Genomic DNA, 18,314 nt, shown 5'->3' on the forward strand with positions numbered 1-18,314 from the left:
CATCAGTTTTGTATGCACATCCTTACTATAGGCATTATGATATAATTCTAGTGCACATGTAAAATCAGTATTATTTTTACCCTTTTTGCATGGTCAAGGTGTTCTCAACACAACAAACAATGAAAGCATTCCACATAAACATGCAAATATGATACTGACACCATGAAGTCAGTGCTATGAAATGTCCTATAGATATTCACTCGCTAAAATTAAAAAAAACCCAAATTTTATTCTTGATCCAACCTAAAGTTTGACAGGCAAAGTAAGTATGTTAGCCATGATAATAACTATGTTTTGACGATTTCTTTAAAATGCCATAAAGCTTGTACATTTTTGTGTGGGAATTAAATGCATATCATCAAGAGGTCTCAATGTAGTATTTTAATTTACATAGATATTATGCTATAACTCCACTGAGCGCTAAGTCTACATTTTGACCCTTTTGTGCCTGTACAAACAGCTCTGGCTTGTTCATGGGGATTCAACTATTACCCCTTGAAATGTTAAGTCAAGACAACTCACTCATGTCAGATGATGCAACGGTGTCACAAAAAGGTCATTAGGCAGAGCAGGATACAACAGGGATTATGAGGATCACGTAATCCACATTCATTTCAATTACAGATTTCACATTTCAGATTCAGGACATATTGTACTTTATATGTATATATCACACACTTTTAGGACATACCATATTATGCCACATAGAAATGTACCTTTTGGTGTTTTATTTTTTAATAATTTTCATGACTCAACTGATCTTTGCTGAATTAGGAGCAATCCAAAACATTGCCTTACAAGAAACAAATTTATACAATGCATATTTCAGGACATACCATATTATGCCACATAGAAATGTACCTTTTGGTGTTTAATTTTTAAATAATTTTCATGACTCAACTGATCTTTGCTGAATTAGGAACAATCCAAAATATTGCCTTACAAGAAACAAGTTTATACAAGGCATATCTTAGGACATGGCATATAAGCTACAGTCAAACTCGGATACCTCGACGTCGGATAAGCCGAATATCACTTACCTCGGGGGCAAAATGAAAGTCCCGATTGTTCCTATGGAGTTTCCGTGTATTAAAATTCGCATAGCTCGAAAAAGATAACTCGAAGTTCGGTTACCTCGAAGTGAAATCTAATGTCCCGATCTTAATTAACTTATTGTTTTACCCAGCATGTTGCTCGAATCGAAATTGCAAACATCACTCAGCATCTCCGATTAAGCGCGCGTGGACAGCGAAGACATGTCCAAATGTTGTCACACTCGATTGTAAATATTCTGAGACCGGAACAATCGCGCGCCCAAGAAAAAATACCCGATACACAGCTGACAAGGAAAATCCCCAAACACCTACCAACACACGTACATGGTATGCACATAGCACCCGTGCCAATGGAGTGCTTTACGATAGCACTACGCGCTGCCTCATCATTTGCTTTTCTTTAACCACTGTGTTTTGATTTTTGATCGAGACAGTCATACCGTGCGCGTAGATTTCTCAACCGTCGGGGCGCACCTGCTTACGTTGACAGTTATATCTTTGCCATTAATCACGCTCCACTGTCAAAACATCAATCTCCCTCGTAGTGCCTTTTCTTAAACTATTTTTTTTTTTTGCCTTTCACGAAGTTTACTTCCCCGAGAACGCAAGCACTGAAACTTTTTTTTTCCAGCAATGCGATTATGAAAATCTGAAAGTATAGGCCGATCACAATGAAGAATAGAATACACAGGGCTCCGCACTAAGTTTTATCGGGCCACCAATATCATTGATTTTTATTTTCTGGTGGTCGAAAGTAAAATCTGGTGACCAAAAAAAGAAATCAGGAAAAACATTAGAAAAACTAAATCGGTCCTACTAAATATAGGCAAATTAATATTAAGCATTATTGAAGTGATACAGATGCCCATGTCTAAAACAAATTAATAGAAAATTCAATCATCTTACTCTGTGTTTAAACATTTGACAAATAGGTGTAGAGATTATTATAAAAGTTGATGCCCATATATTTAGGAGGTCAAAACTTACGTTTGAAATGAGAAAATGGGAGCATTTGCTGACATTTGTTAGCATCCGACATTTGTTTTAGCATTGTAAAAAGCCGAAAGTTACCGTTATTCATTTTTAAATGTAAAAGCAAACAACCGACATTCATTTTAGAATCTTACGGAGCTGAATACTATCCTAATCCATTTCCAAACGTGAAAGCAAACATCCGCTATTTGTTTTAGCATCTAATTGAGCGGATTAATACCATTAATCATTTCCAAATGATAAATCAACAATCTGTTATTTATTTTTGCATCTTACGGAGCAGAATATTACCGTTATTCATTTCAAACATCCGACATTTATTTCATTATCGAACGGAGCCGAATGTTACTGCTGTCCACTTCCGAAAGTGAAATGAATCATCTGACAATTATTTTATCATCGCACGGAGCCGAAAGTTACTGTTTTTCATTTTTGAACGTCAAGGCAGACATCAGACATTTTGGACCAGGAAAAGTATAGCTGAATGTTAGTGATATTTATTTCGAAATGTACCGTAGCAAATATCCAATATTTTTTTATCATCGTATGGGGCAGAATGTTACTGCTGTTCACTTCCAAATATGCCAAACGTAAAAGCAATCATTCGACATGTATTTTAGCATCTTCCGGAGCTGAATGCTATTGACATTTACTTTCGAACGTAAAAGCACACATCCGGCATTTATTTTATCAGCGTACGGAGTTGAATATTATTGTTATTCACTTCAGAACATCAAGCAAACATTCAACATTTATTTTAGCATCTTCCGGAGCTAAATGTTATTGCAATTTAGTTTCGAGCGTAAAAGCAAACATCCAGCATTTATTTCATCATTGTCAGGAGTTGAATATTATTGTTACTCTTTTCCGAACGTCAAAGCAAACATCAAACATTAATTTTACCATTAAACGCAGCTGAATGTTACTGTTATTCATTTCGAAATTTAAAAAGCAAACATCATACAGTTATTTTAGCATCATATGGACATGATGGAGCAGAATATTACTGCTATTTTCTTCCGAACATAAAAACGATCATCTGACATCTATTTTAGCATCTTCCGGAGCCGAATGCTATTGCTATTTACTTTCGAAAGTATAAGGAAACATCCGACATTTATTTAACCATCGTACGGAGTTGAATGTTATTGTTTTTCATTTCCGAACGTCATAGCAAAAATTCGACATTTATTTCAGCGTCTTTCGGAGCCGAATCTTATCCTTATTCATTTCCGAACGCAAAACCAAATATCTAACATTAGTTTTAGCACCATACGGAGCTGAGTCTTATCGTTATTCATTTCCAAAAGTATGAGCAAACATTCGACATTTATTTTAGTATCATACCGAGTCGAATATTACCGTCATTCATTTCCACAATTAAACGCAAACCTCTGACCTTTATTTTAGCATCTTACGTAGCCGATTGTTACCGCTGTTCATTTTCAAAAGTAAAGTCAAACATCCGACTTTTTTTTCTTTTTTTGGTGGCGCGATCGGGCCACCAAAATCTTTATTTCTGAAATTTTGATTTCATTTCCGATTTTCACTCAATTCATTCATATAAAAGTTGATTCAATTCAAATTGACAAGCATGCAAATAATCAATAGGCACTATAACAGACACCATGTTGAACATCGATAAACGTCGAACATCGATAAACATTGGATAAGTCGAAGAAAATTCGACGTACGCGTACCTCGAAATTCGCGTACGTCGAACCATTTTCTTCAGTCCCGACGAATTCGAGGTATCCGAGTTTGACTGTACATATAAATGTACCTTATAGTGTTGTTTTTTTTTAAAGGATTTTCATGGGTCAACTGATCTTTGCTGAATTAGGAGCACGCCAAAGTATTGCCTCACAAGAAACGAGTACAATGCATGTTATTTCCTGGGCAAGAAACTACCAACTTTGCTTTTTAACGATGGGTTGTATTCAAATTTCTCATTCTAGTGTTGTCAGAATTGCAAATGTAGCCTCTCATGAGACTGTCTAACAGTTGTCTGATGTTTGGGGTAAGAATTCAGCAACTCTCATCCCAGCTCCAGTATCGGGAGCTGTTCCAAGAAGCTCTAAAATCAATCTTAAGTTCAATTCTGCGATCTTAGAGACAAATTTTGGAATCAATCAGTCCTCAGAATTTAGGAACAGTTTCACTAAGCTATTTGGGAACAACATCATGCACCCATCTTGCCCAGTTCTAGAATACATCTTGAATGTCTACATTGTATCCTTCCCAACTAGATTGGATGGGAGTCTTTCCTAACTTTGGGCTTATTGTTGGGGTCGATGTAGTTACGATGTCAGCAAATCAGGGCCCTGAATCTAATATTTTGGTGCAGTCGGGAATGCAGTGTACCAGAGATGTCAATCGAGACTTACCTCAAACTCCTGCTCTGTCATGATGCCCTCAGCAATCTTGGCCTCGGCGTACTGCTTCAGCACGTGCTTGTGGCTCCGGATCTTCTTGTACATGAGGGGCTGAGTGAAGAGAGGCTCGTCCATCTCATTGTGGCCGTTACGACGGTAGCACACCTTGGGAGCAAGGGAGGATTCAATTAAAGGCATGATTTCCCATTTGCAAATGAAACAAAAACCCAGCATTAGTGCTTCAAAATGTTTCTAAAATGTGAGTTAGAGATAGAAACAACCAACGTGAAAATTTGAACCAGTTTAATGGATGTTAAGTATTGTTAAATGTACGAAATGTGAACAATAGTTATAATACAAATGTTTCCAGACTAAACCGTCTACAGTTATGGTTTATTAAGAAAAATAGTGATATCACCTCATATTTTAGGTCTTATTGCACAAAATTTATATGGTATGATGTTTTGTGACACAGCTGACCTACACATATGCATCAAATGTGATATTTTGAAATTTTTGTAAATCTCTGCTCCCAAAGGTAAACAGGACCTTTAATCCATTGAGAACAGACTGATTTTGCTACAACACACATTTCCCATAGACACCTGCCGAGTATATTCGAGACTCGTCTTCAACAGGTTAACTCAACAGACAAACTTTTGCAAGATCTTTCATATCCTCCACAACCACTACATAAAGTGAATAGTCACTTTGTTCTTCAGATTACATTACATATTTGGGTCAATGAGACTCTTTTTCACCATGTGGCAGTAGTCACAGCTTTGTCACTATAAATGATCTTGTATGACTTTGATACAGCAGTCATACACACACACACACACACACACACACACACACACACACACACACACACACACACACACAAACACCACATACAGCAAAACAACAAGTATTTCCCCATTCCCAACAAAAAGCAAAAAACAAACAAACAAACAAACAAACAAAAACAAAAACAAAACAAAACAAAACAAAAAATAGATAAACAAAAAAAAATCCCTGTCTTATATTTCTACTTTCTTAATTCCTTTTTTCAGATATACCAGAGGTGGGAGAGACAACAATTAGACAAAAACATCATCAGCTCATCAAAGAACCATGGTCGGAAAGCAAAGTTTAAGACCACCCTAAATTGTAGAAACTCACAAGGTCAATGACGACGTCCTTCTTGTACTTGCAGCGCCACTGGGAGGCGACCTGACACACATGCATGACTGCTTCTGGGTCATCGGCGTTGACATGGAAAATGGGGGCATTGACCACACGGGCCACATCGGTGCAGTAGGGTGATGACCTGGAGAAACGTGGGTCTGTTGTGAAGCCAATCTAAAGAGCAGAGAAGGAAAACAACCAAAGGTATTTACTGCATGGGGTCAAAGTTCGCAACCATCAGGTTGTACTAGCACAAGAAGTATAATCTCATACTAATACATACATCTACCACACAGGATATCTGTCACTGACATCATTTTATTATGGAGTCAGTATCAAAACGTAAATACCTAAATGAGCCAAACAACATCTGATTCTGGATTGAATGACAGTCTTTGCAAGTGGTCCGTTTGACTGTTTCGAACATACTTTATCCATAACAACATCTTGTTTTCCTAATTTTTAAGAAAATAAATTCAGTGATGTGAAATCTAATCATTCATGCATCATTTATGTCCAATTTAATTTATTCATTTACATGTCAACATATGACATCTTTTTCTTTCTTTTTTTTCCTTTGGTTTTCTAGCATCATTTCCCCTAAAAATCATATTTCAGTCTTCCCGAGATTGATTTTCTCCTTAGCAGTTTTACTTCTTTCTCATCATGACCCTGTGGCTGAGACCAGAGGAGTCCTACACTGGGTACTGGAGGTCATCAGAGCACCGATGGTTACCTGGTTGTTAATGACCACGTGGATGGTGCCATGGGTGGAGTACTCTGGCAGGTCAGAAAGATGGAAGGTCTCGTACACAATGCCCTGGCCGGAGAATGCAGCATCGCCATGCATCAGAATACTCATCACCTGTTGGGGGGGAGAGAAAAAGAATGTAGAGTTAAGTTACAAGTCGCTGGTGTCAGATGGTTCCCTTCTAATTTCAAGCCAATTGCGTGCAAGAATAGTAACTAGCATCATTGATGTGCATTACACTTTTAGCTTAAACCAAAAACTTGTGTGTAGGGCAGCTGGCATGGGATGTCTGCCCCAAACTTTCTCTGCTTCCAATGAAAAGTAAAAGAATCCTTACATTGGTACCTAATTCTTCATATGCATGTAGTATGGTATAGACCAGAAAATTTCAATTCAAGTCACCTTGAGCTTATTTTTTTTTCATTCAGACCTCATTTTGCAAGTGATTTTCAAGTATTACTAACAGTACAAACATAATTTTGTGTGGTGCATGGTTCATGTGTTGATGACAGTGATACCTTTGCTACATACTTTATAGAAACTAATTTGAAGTCATGGACCACTATCAGTGCGAGTACTGTGGTAAGGTTCAAGAAAGTTAAACATGAGATCCAAGTTGAATCCTCCCAGGTAGTTACATCCTTGGACAAGATGTTTCACCAACAATATCCCTCCTGACGCAGAGGCACAAAAGATTACTGGGCAATACTTGTGCAACAATAATGGCAGGGTCCTTGGAAAGAATTGTATGACACTGAAGAAGCCTCCCGAGGTCAATAAGATCATGTCGCAAAATCATTATCACATAGAGATGCTTGCAAGGCAAATCTTTCCAAGAGGGGTTGTTCCAGAACCGCTTCCATCTATCCAAGTTTCCTGGATAGCTCACCTGGTTACCCTCCGTGTCACCCCGGTAGAACTGCTCAGCCCTGGTCTTGCCCTGCACAACGGGGTCAACAGCCTCCAAGTGGGATGGGTTGGCCACCAGCGCCAGGTTGATGTTACGCTTGCTGATGTGATTGTGCCGGGTCATCGACATCCCAAGATGGTACTTAACATCACCGGATCCCTGAATATGAAAACAACAAAAGAGCAGGATCAAGAATCAGTACTTTCATGTCTTTACTAATTCAGCCATTTCCACAGCATAATCTATGACCAAATGTCTCATTTTAAAGTTGAGGAAAGCTCAGCCACGCTTCACAAGAGTAGAAGAGAAGTATGAAAAGGCCACAAAGAATATACTGCAAAAGTGGGAATTTTCATGTGAGTAAATTTTCGCACTCAGTCAAGTAAAATGAATTTCGCATGTTTTTAATATTAGGGAATCAAAGAGATAGAACATTATAACAAAATCACATGCAAAAATATTCATGTGCTTTAATTTTTAACTGGCTTTATGTTGCGTGAAATGCGTGAAAATTTTCACTTTTACAGTAATTGGAATCATTTGTCAAAACATAATTGTCTACAGACTTTGGTTAGTTTGAAAACTGGTTGGGCGTGTTGAAAAAAAAAAAACTTGAAATGTGATGCTGAAAATTTTCTAGAGTATATCACTCATGATATGATAAGAGTATGATCTCATTACTGATATAAAAATGTCTAAGTAGTTACAGAAAAATGTCTAAATTGGTGGCAATGTACATGAAGGCGAGCATGTTAAACTGATCCCTGAATAGTAAAGGTGTGTTTGAATTACATGTTAAAACAGGAGAGACTATTAGCAATTCAAGGTTACACATTCACATACTATGTGATAGTATGTGCATATTTCCTGTTCTTCAGAAATCTCCAGTGAAGGCCAGCATATGGGACCACAGCCAAGTTTATGCAAATCAGTATCAACTACAGTAAGTCGGCTGCATCAAAAGCAAAGGTGATTGTCATAGTACTCGTGATACCAAGTGCGCTTTACATACTAAGTTTGGATCAACAGAACATTCAAGTACATTATAATATTTTGATAACATCCCCATAACATTCACTGAAGTCAAGTGTGTTTAAAGCACAAATATCATGTACAGAATATTGAATCAGAACACCCCCACATTATTGTTCTCATTTTTTTTTTTCACATGATGACAGTGTATTTGCACGGCTAACATGATTTTCATGTTATTTTTTTTTTCTCTCCGTCTTTGAGTGGCAAGTAAAATTGAATTCATACAAAAACACAAAGAAACTAAATATTTGTATATGGAGGAATGCTTTGACAACATCTTTAACAGAGAAAGGAATCAGAAACAAATTACAATTTTTACCCACTGTGCTCTTTCTATATATTTACAATGTCACACTTCTCAAATCACCAAAAAGAATCAATACTGTTAGTACTCACATGCACTACACTGTAGGCATGTTAAAAGTGAAATCTCTTTTGGGAACGTGATTTGTAAACTCAAACAGTATTTTCATAGGTCACTTCGATGATGGCAACCACAATTATCATCAGATCCCAATCCAGTACAGTAAAACATGATATTTTCGCAGCATGAAATGTTCCTATGTACCAGGAACTGCTAAAAATAATCTGAACTTGCTGTAGGTCAGTACTGTTAAAACTACAGAATGTATGGCATTAAATGTATGTGGACAAAGTAGACATATGATAATTTCTATATGCCAAGCTAGAGTATCATTCGTGCATATACTTTATATTGTATTCAACAAACTGTATTATCAGATGAATGAAAGTCAAATTGACAATTTGTACCGTTTTGAATCATCTTTTTCTTCTTTGATGGAAATAAATAAACTATTGAATTGAATTGAATTGAATTGAGAGTAGTGTAATAATGAGTTGAAATAATGAACACAATTGTTTCAAACATTCAAACAATCATCATCAGCAAATTTGTTTGATTAAAGTGTTTTCCAGAGATTATTCAGTGTGCAATAAAAACAGCTTTCTCTGTGGGGCCATATTTCTCTCACAGGTTATCACTATACTGAACAACTACGAGACACTACCACAATATGCTCACAAGCACAAACAGGATTGCACAAAAAATGTTACTGTTGGTTTCGCAAACCTGAAACAATGGTTTCTATTTTGGCTTAAATTACCACTGCCAAAATCAATCAGGAAGACATGAAAATGCTGGATGGAGTGACTTGCCTTGAAAGGAAGTCTGCTATCACATTACCACATTCTGACAGACGATTATCTCCCTACCCCTGTCCCCCATATCACAATGTCAATGCACTTTTGCAGGCAACATTGGCACTGACAATGTAGTTATCCCTGGACTTGTGTCCCTGCCAGACAAATGGCTATAAATTGGCTGCCATTTAATATCACAATGAGAGGCTTTCACATCCTGCATCACTTCATCTGTGATGGATACACATTAGCTGCTACGGCACAGACATTCATCAAATAACTGGAATGTCCAACAAAATGTTTTCAAGGTTGTTGCTTTTTACCCCTAAGATTTGCAAATCATCACTGCTTGGCATCTGTTGTACTTCTTTTACAGGGTGCAATCAGACTTTGTGTATGTTCCTGTCATGAAGTGAAGTGAGTGCATGGTGTGATTTCAAGTTTACCTCGTCTGCGGCTTCCAGCTTGGAGTCAAACTGGCAGAAGATCTGCTCCAGGGGCTTGCGAGCAACGTTGGCCAGAACATTGAGTCTGCCCCTGCATGGTGGGAGACGGGATGAGAGGTCTTACGATATGGATAGCCGTACTTTTGCCTCGTTAAGTGGAGGGCTTTTGAAAGGAATTTTATCTCATGGATGTACAGTTGTCATGGTTTCCCAAAAGTATCATCATGTGCATTATATTTGCCAGTCACTTTTGTTTAAAAACTTGACAATATTTCATCTTCATGTCACTGCCCAGAGAGTTTCTATGGTCAATTTTTACTAGAGTAACTCTTCATGAACACATTGACATACATGTACACGGCACAATCTTCTCTCAGCTTCTCTATAGGGTGGCACACAGAAGTATGCATACCCAGTGGCATGATATCCGAACAAAAGTGTTAATAACTTTCATATTTTTTTTCCAGGAATCTTTATCATTTGTTCTTAGACTACAAAGAACAGGAATTCAGAACTGTATTCACACCAAGAAATGACCAGTCATGTGCTTGGCATTCCCTCCTTGATTTTTTATAACACTCCAGCACATCATTTTCTCGTCAACCCGTTGAGGATGAGTCCCGAGTATACTCGGGCAGCTGTCTAAGGGAGATGTGTGTTGTAGCAAAATCAGTCCGTCCTCAACAGGTTAAAAGCAGTAAGAAACCTTTTTGCGTGGACAATCTGCTCTTCTTGGCTTCCCTCTTCCTGTCCAAGAGATGACGTCATTCCTTCTTAGCCCAGGTGGCTGTAACCACCATCTCTCTCTTCTGCTATTAAAACTGTGCAACTTCTCTAATGCTTTTACCACTTGTAGTATTTCAATTACAATCTTTCTTTCTGAAACAACCACCTTTGGACCCTTGTTTCTTGAAATTTTGAACAAACAGCAGGTCAACACTGGAAGTTCCAATCCTTACAGAGAAACCTGAAGAGTGCAGTCCAAATAATACAGCAATAAATCCACTAAAAGTTCTCAAAAATTCAGCAAACTTTCATGTCATAAAGGTTGATTTCTTGGAAGTACGTAATATTTATATATATTTTTTGACCCAGACTGATTGGACCTTCAGCTACCAAGAGAAGGCAAAATTGCAAAAAAGGAGGGCATGCATACTAATGCTCATCACCCTCTAGACACGCCTCCTCCTCCAATCCCTCACACTTACCGGTGGGGCATGCCGATGACGAAGCTCTCCACCCCCTTAGCACTGCACTCATCGATGATAGACTTGAGAGCCGGGATGAGCACCTCGCACCCCTCCAGGCCAAACCTCTTCTCCGCTGACCACTTGCGGGCGAGGTACTCTTCAAATCTACGCAAGAAAAAGAGAAGATCAAAAACAAGTCTGTGTATTGAGAGGATCCTGTGCTCACCACTGACCTAGGGGCAACCCTCATGTAAACTTCAAGCATGCATCTTGCATTAACACTTGAGGAACACAAAGAAAGAAAGCAAGAAAAAAGAGAGGTAAAAATGGTATTTTGTAGGAACAACCTAGTGAAAACAGTATGTAGCACACTAAACTCCGCATCTCTATCTTGAAAAACAAACAAACCCACACATAAGACTAGAAGAACTAGAAATGTCGCTACAGCGACTGGTTATACCCCCGCCAAACAACATTTCATAAGCTTTGGTCAAAACAACATTTCATAAGCTTTGGTAAAAAAACTGAGGAAGAAGTTAAATCCGCAAGATCTTTCCTTGATCTTCTGCCATTAATATGCCGTTACCATGGCAACGTACTTTCGGGTACTGTCGAAAAATGCGTCTTGCACATCTACAACCAAAGGCACACATCTGTACCAAGTTTCATGGAAATTGGGCAAAAACTGAGGAAGTAGTTTGCAACACAAAATTTTCCATCATTTTGGCTCATAATATGTGAGCTGTTACCATGGCAACATACTGTTTGTCACTGTCAAGAAATGTGTCATGCTGACCTATATCCTAAGACAAACATTCAATATGAATTCCATGAGAATTGGAGGAACACTGATGAAGCAGTTTTGCCATGAAGCATTTTGCCCTATATTTTACCAATAACATGCCGTTACCATGACAACGCACTTTTTGCCACTGCGGAAATATGTGTCTTGCACATTAACATATTCATATGAACATCTGTACCTAATTTCATAAAAATTGATCAAAAACTGTGGGAGGAGTTCGCGACGCAAGATTTGTACCCATTTTTGCCCATAATATGCCGTTACCATGGCAACGTACTTTTGGGTACTGTCAAAAAATACGTCTTGCACATCTACAACCCAAGGCACACATCTGTGCCAAGTTTTATGGGAATCGGTTGAAAACTGAGGAAGTAGTTCGCGACGCAAGATTTGCAACGGACCGACCGCCCGACCGACCGCCCGACCGCCCGACCGCCCGACCGACCGTCCGCTGATTCCTATATACCCCCTTCAAACTTCGTTTGGCGGGGGTATAATAAACTCTTCACCACAAAAATGAAGTGGGTAAGATATCATCTCCAGACATCAAATATGATTTTCTATCTTTGATTACATCTGATATCTATAATATCAATAAGTAGGACTCATGTGATAAAATGGAAATGTGCTTTATATATCAACTGATAAAATCCATGTAGTTTGGCATCAGTCCAAAGATGTCTAAGATATAGTTCAGATATATATGTATATACTTTTGAGATAGCGATTGCTTGGTACAGTTGCACAATGGCATAAAGCCCAGTAAACATGGAATACTTGACAGTATGGATATTCTCACATATTTTCTGCATCTCTGAAATATTTACTGAAGTTTGAAATAAAAAAAGCACACAAATATTTGGAAATATTCATTTTTTGAACAAAGAAAACAATGTCATCCGTGCAATCATAACCATGACAAATTAACAGAGATTGGCTCACTTTAACAGGCTCACACTTTTAAAACTTTGCACTTTAATGAAAATAAGGTTTGTCAAGTAGTGCATCTATCACACACAAATAATGGATGCTTGATTTTATCCAATGGCCATAAAAAAAAAGATTAGGCTGTTTCTTTGTTTTCCCACCTGTATTGTCTCTATCTGGCATTAGACTTACCTGGTAGAACGGATCAGGCGCTCAAGAATGAGCCTCTTGTCCATCTTGGAGAACTGCATAGCCCCCGGTGACTCAAACTGCTGTCTGATCCAATCACATTGTTCGCGGTCATTGATGAACATGTACTCAACTCCAATACTGCGACAGTATACATCCTGGGGAAGGGGGGATTGGAACAACGGAGAATGTGAAAATTGTTTCTTGTTGGTTCTTTATCATTCTATGACAGAACAACACATCTGGGCATTTCCGTGAGTTGTGCGACATGACCATCAAAATTTTACCCGCATATTTCAGGACAACTGATAATCTTACTTTGTTAGCCATAGTTTGAAGTGTGTGAAACCAACTTTACCTTTAAGAAAAGTTCCCTTTTGTGCATTTTTATACCTTTCGAAACCAGAAAGCATTTTTTGACCTAAAAATCCCTAAAAATGCATTTTTGTTGCTCTTTGTGATTATTTTTTATATTTGAGGCTCAAATCAAACTTTGTTTGGTTTTACAAATCAAAAATATATTAATCTAGCAGTAAATAAAGTGGAGACCTCGATATAAGATATGTACTTCGGACACCAGCGTGCTCTTACATAGCTCGAGAAGCTGCTGTAACGTGAGTTACCGAAACATGAACTTTTTAACCTAGCAATTTTACTATGCCCAACTGAGACATGGTATTTTGGATTATCAAATAACTATGCAGCACACATCCAAGAAATATGATGGGACTTATAGTCTTTGCTTCAAATTCTCATAACAGAGGTCTTAAAATTGTAACGTGAGTTACCATGTAACGTGAGTTACCACAATGTAACGTGAGTTACCGACATGATTTTTCTTTAATACCGGTACCAAGAAATGATATGAAGGTTGTGATTGTAAGTAACCAATGAGTACATGATTACTGAACTCTTGTATTAAGATTCTATTTCCAGTAGATTGTTATTCTCTTGGTCTCTCTCTATCACCAAACCAACTGGTCTACATGTACAATGTATTAATTACACATGTTCATCACATGTTAACTTCTGAAAGAAACTGTTCCATATTTACTATTTAATATTACAGTGCATGTATACTGATCTGTTACGAAAGTTATTAAAAGACATTTCTTCTAAAGCTGCATGGACCTTGTTCCAGCAAATTATCAAAATTTTGTGATAACTATTAATAGCCTCCTGATTGGGATAATCACTGCATGATTACTCTTGAAAAGTTCTTGTTTTTTTAATTCAAGTGATTACTATTTGACATTTCATAGTTTATAACTACCTGTATAGACCAAAGCCATTGTTTATGAGGCTGAAACATTTACATGTATGAACAGAATTTTAAGATTGGAGCTCGCTTCCTGCTGTTTTTTTCTGAGATTTTTGAGAACTGAACATTGTGAATTTGACACGCTTATGTGTTTTATACTATTCTACTCTGAGGTTTTAGCTATATTGTTGCAAAATCATACAATGAAACTTTTCCATGTTTACTATAATTTACTTTACATGCTGATCTACAGTTACTGTATTACCAAAAACTTGTTGAATGTGAACCTCATTATCAGACATTTTCTTTAAGAGCTGGACAGTCATGTACCTTAAAGCAAACTATCAACATTTTGTGATATTAATAGTTAGCCTCCTGATCACAAAATATTTACCATTCATGTTTTTCATTGGGATTTACTGCTTCAGTCTGCTTGATTACTATAGAAAATACTAGTATACTTTTTACATGTATATACAATTTAAATAATGGCTACTTGACATTTCATAGAACAAAGCCATTGTTTTTTAAGGCTTAGACATTTATGAACATGTTTTATTAAACTGATCAATACTGGTAGCAGATAACTAAAATTTATCTGCAGTTTCTGTAATTCAAGTCTAATTTCTGTACCAGTTTAGTAAAAGAATTTGTAAACAAATCAAACATACAAACAATTGATTATTGAGTAATTCAAACAAATTATCAAATAATTGGAATATAAATTGCATTGTTTAAAAGTTAAAAGATTTATTGAAATATTCATTTCTGAACCTTGAAACTCTCCACAGACTACATGTACAGGTCTCTAGTCTTGTGACTCAGTGTATTAAATGGAATAGTTTATGGATGACTTGTTTTATCTAGATAGCCTGAAATCCATTTAAATCTAGTAAAATAAAAAAACAATCAAATCAAATTCTCAATTAAATCCTCAATTTCTGATGCATTTGTTAACTGGAAAAGAGTGTAATTTAATAGTGAAATAGACTCTGTTTCATATCATTTTGTTGAATACAATTTTTGTCTCAGTACAAATGAAAGCTTGGAAAACGACTCAATTAAAAATGAAATTTATCTTCAAGTTGGTATTCTAAATGTAAAGTTTCCTGCCTTTTGGTAATCTCATGGATAAAATGGGATTAATAACTGTCAGATTAATGTTCAAATCAATTTAGATTCTTTATTCATGGAGTTTGTGAAAAAAAGTTGTCTTGGTAAGTTTTCTTTGGATTATTAAGACAAAAAATCGTCTTGTGATCATGTGGACAAACTGTAACGTGAGTTACCGTAACGTGAGTTACCGCTTCACATGACGATACCTGAAGAATGTAAGACAATTTGAATTTTTACCATACTCGGTGATGTATGTTGTTAGTCCATGACTTTGACACAATAGACTTTAAAGTCTCTCTGTTTCTTGTTTGAGGAAACTTTTGAATATAAGACATGCCAAATTTTTGCATGTCCAAATTATGTAACGTGAGTTACCGACATTTGTAGTGTTTTTTCTCATAGTTCTCATAAGAGTCTGTGGATGTAATGTTGCTGTGAGGTAGGATGGAGGTGCATGATACTCATTCACATATAGTAACTCATATCACTAATTAGGTTTTAAGGATATTGATCTCAACGACCTAATTTTGAGTTCAAAATGTAACGTGAGTTACCGTGGAAATGCCCATCTATATATTTTCATTTAAAACTACACACAATGATTATTCAATGCAAACAGTGATTTGACATGTTTAACAAAATATAGTGTATGCCCCTACAGAGTGTGTGTTGGCATGTCTCTTTCAAAATAAATGATCCAATACACTTCAAATGGATGGTACAGTTTTGGTTTAGATGGGGCTGCAGGTTTCCAACTTGTGTGTGTGTGTGTGTGTGTGTGTGTGTGTGTGTGTGTGTATGTTTGTGAGATAATGAGAAACCTCTTATGAAATATGAAAGACCATGTACTTTTTAGAGGAATTCACAGCTTATTTGATGAAAATTAGCCTTGAAATGGCTGTATCCAAAAAAGCGATCCAAATAAAATGTGACAAGCCACCACTTTTATTAGGATCTCTTTGTTTTACTTTGTTTTTGGATATCTCAGTCATTTCAAAACTGATTTTCATCAAATAAACCATCATTGATTGCTATAAACCAAAAAATTCCTAGTTTTTTGTTTTGTTTTTTGTTTTGTTTTGGTGTTTGTTTTTGTTTTGTTTTTTCTGGGGGGAGGGGTCCTAATACCAAGAGAGTTAACTCTTCTGCCAAACAGAAGGAGAGACAGTTGGTTGTTGCTGGCTTAAATTCTGAGAATTGTTTTCAGAAATTATCCAAGAACTGTCAACGTGATCCCCTTCCCTGTCAGCATCACATGAAAGACCATATTAAGGAACAAATCAGGTGCAAAAGAAGCTTTGACGTGAAAATTGCTCCAGAATTCCATCAACTTTTATCTGTGATGGGGCTCTTCCATGAGTTATCTCTACCTGGTCCAATTTTTCAAAAATTGTCCTTCCGCATAATGCCATATATTTCGTAATGAAGGGTATATATGCACAAGTTTGCAATTCATCATCCAGAAACAGATTCCAACTAGATATATCGCTACGGCTACTGATATGCCTCCGCCATAATGCATGGTTCTCCTGATAGGTCTATAGTACAATGTCTTGACAATGTGTGATGACAGTTTCACACAATTGGCAAAATATCAAAATGACAGGTTTGACACAAATGTGCTGAATGTTCACTTTCCTAGAACTAGGTTCAATTGGATGAATGATTAAAATGTCAGAGTGCAGGTATTTGGGGAACTGATGATTTTTACTTGACTTTTGACCCTTTTATAAGTTTATGCATTGAGTAATTTTCAAGGTATTGAGAAAAAGTATAATTTCAGTATCAAATGGGAAAATAGCATTATCTAAACCTGGCCTTTGATCTTTGACCTCACAGTTCCAAAGAGAATCACTGTTAGGTTGAACATGCATAAATATGTAAGTTTCATGATGATACCTTGAGTTACTTTCGAGATATGGAGGAAAAAGTGCAATTTAGCAAATGGAGGAAAAAGTGCAATTTAGCACTTTCACTTGACCTTTTACCATTTGACCTTTGACCTTTTGGCAAGAAACTTCCCCAAAAATATATATTGGGTAATACATGCCATACATCAAGTTTTAAAAAAAAACCTTCCGGCACATTGCATTTTAAGGAAAGTAGTGATATTTTGAGGAGTTAACCTTGACCTTTGACCCCCTGACCTTTGACCCATGACCCCCAACTTCCCTAGATAATCACCGCCCATCGGTACAAGCATATATACTAAGTTCCATGAAGATACCTTGAACCATTTGCGAGATATGGAGAAAAACATGAAATTTCAATTTTTTTCACAAAATAACCTGTGACCTTTGACCTTTGACCCTGTGACCCTAAAATCCACACAAAGTATTATCCCCCAAGGATATACCCTCATACCAAGTTTGATGTAAAACCACCACACGGTTCTTGAGATATCGACAAAAACAAAACGGGACGGACGGACGTACGGACGGACGGACGGACGGACGACCTCACGGTGATATACTTGTGTGTCTACCCCTTTGTTCTCCCTTTTGTTAAAATAGACACACAAGCAAAAATTTTAGCCACACAAGCCTGACGGAATAAAGGCCATCTATTGTGCACTATTGTTCTCCTAGCCACACAAGCATACTCTCGTTAGCACGGACAGACAGACGGACGGACGGACGGACGGACGGACGACCCGAAAACATAATGCCTTCGGCCACTTCGTTGCGGAGGCATAAAAATTCTTCAAGAATAAGTTCTGGCTACCACAAATGTAATAGGGCATTTTACTTCATCAGTTTGTGATAGCAAGTGTAAACTACGATGCTATGACAGCTCTTTGCTAGTCTTACCTCCAGGCGCTTGATAATCTCCCTGAGTGGCAGCGCTTGTTGGTCTCCGCCAATGAAAGTGGTCTGGGGCAGGGTGAAGACTCGGTCCATGTCATTCTCGTCTTGAGATAGTCAAGGACA

General features: G+C 37.2%; 1 protein-coding gene across 1 annotated transcript in view; it reads right to left on the reverse strand.

Moving 5' to 3' along the window:
- The window catches only part of LOC139739332 (2-oxoglutarate dehydrogenase complex component E1-like), a 97,243-nt gene that overhangs the window by 33,250 nt on the left and 45,679 nt on the right, over positions 1 to 18,314 (reverse strand). Inside the window, exons 4-11 of the mRNA XM_071649951.1 lie at positions 18,195 to 18,295; positions 13,011 to 13,165; positions 11,105 to 11,251; positions 9,897 to 9,987; positions 7,234 to 7,413; positions 6,330 to 6,458; positions 5,588 to 5,767; positions 4,436 to 4,588 (exon numbers count right to left, since the gene is read on the reverse strand). Of these exons, the coding sequence (XP_071506052.1) occupies positions 4,436 to 4,588; positions 5,588 to 5,767; positions 6,330 to 6,458; positions 7,234 to 7,413; positions 9,897 to 9,987; positions 11,105 to 11,251; positions 13,011 to 13,165; positions 18,195 to 18,295 (1,136 nt within the window). The remainder of the gene's footprint in view (positions 1 to 4,435; positions 4,589 to 5,587; positions 5,768 to 6,329; positions 6,459 to 7,233; positions 7,414 to 9,896; positions 9,988 to 11,104; positions 11,252 to 13,010; positions 13,166 to 18,194; positions 18,296 to 18,314) is intronic.

The sequence above is a fragment of the Diadema antillarum genome, unplaced genomic scaffold (assembly GCF_040938485.1).
Source record: "Diadema antillarum isolate AM-2024a unplaced genomic scaffold, OU_Dant_1.0 scf00000029, whole genome shotgun sequence".
NCBI classification, from domain to species: domain Eukaryota; kingdom Metazoa; phylum Echinodermata; class Echinoidea; order Diadematoida; family Diadematidae; genus Diadema; species Diadema antillarum.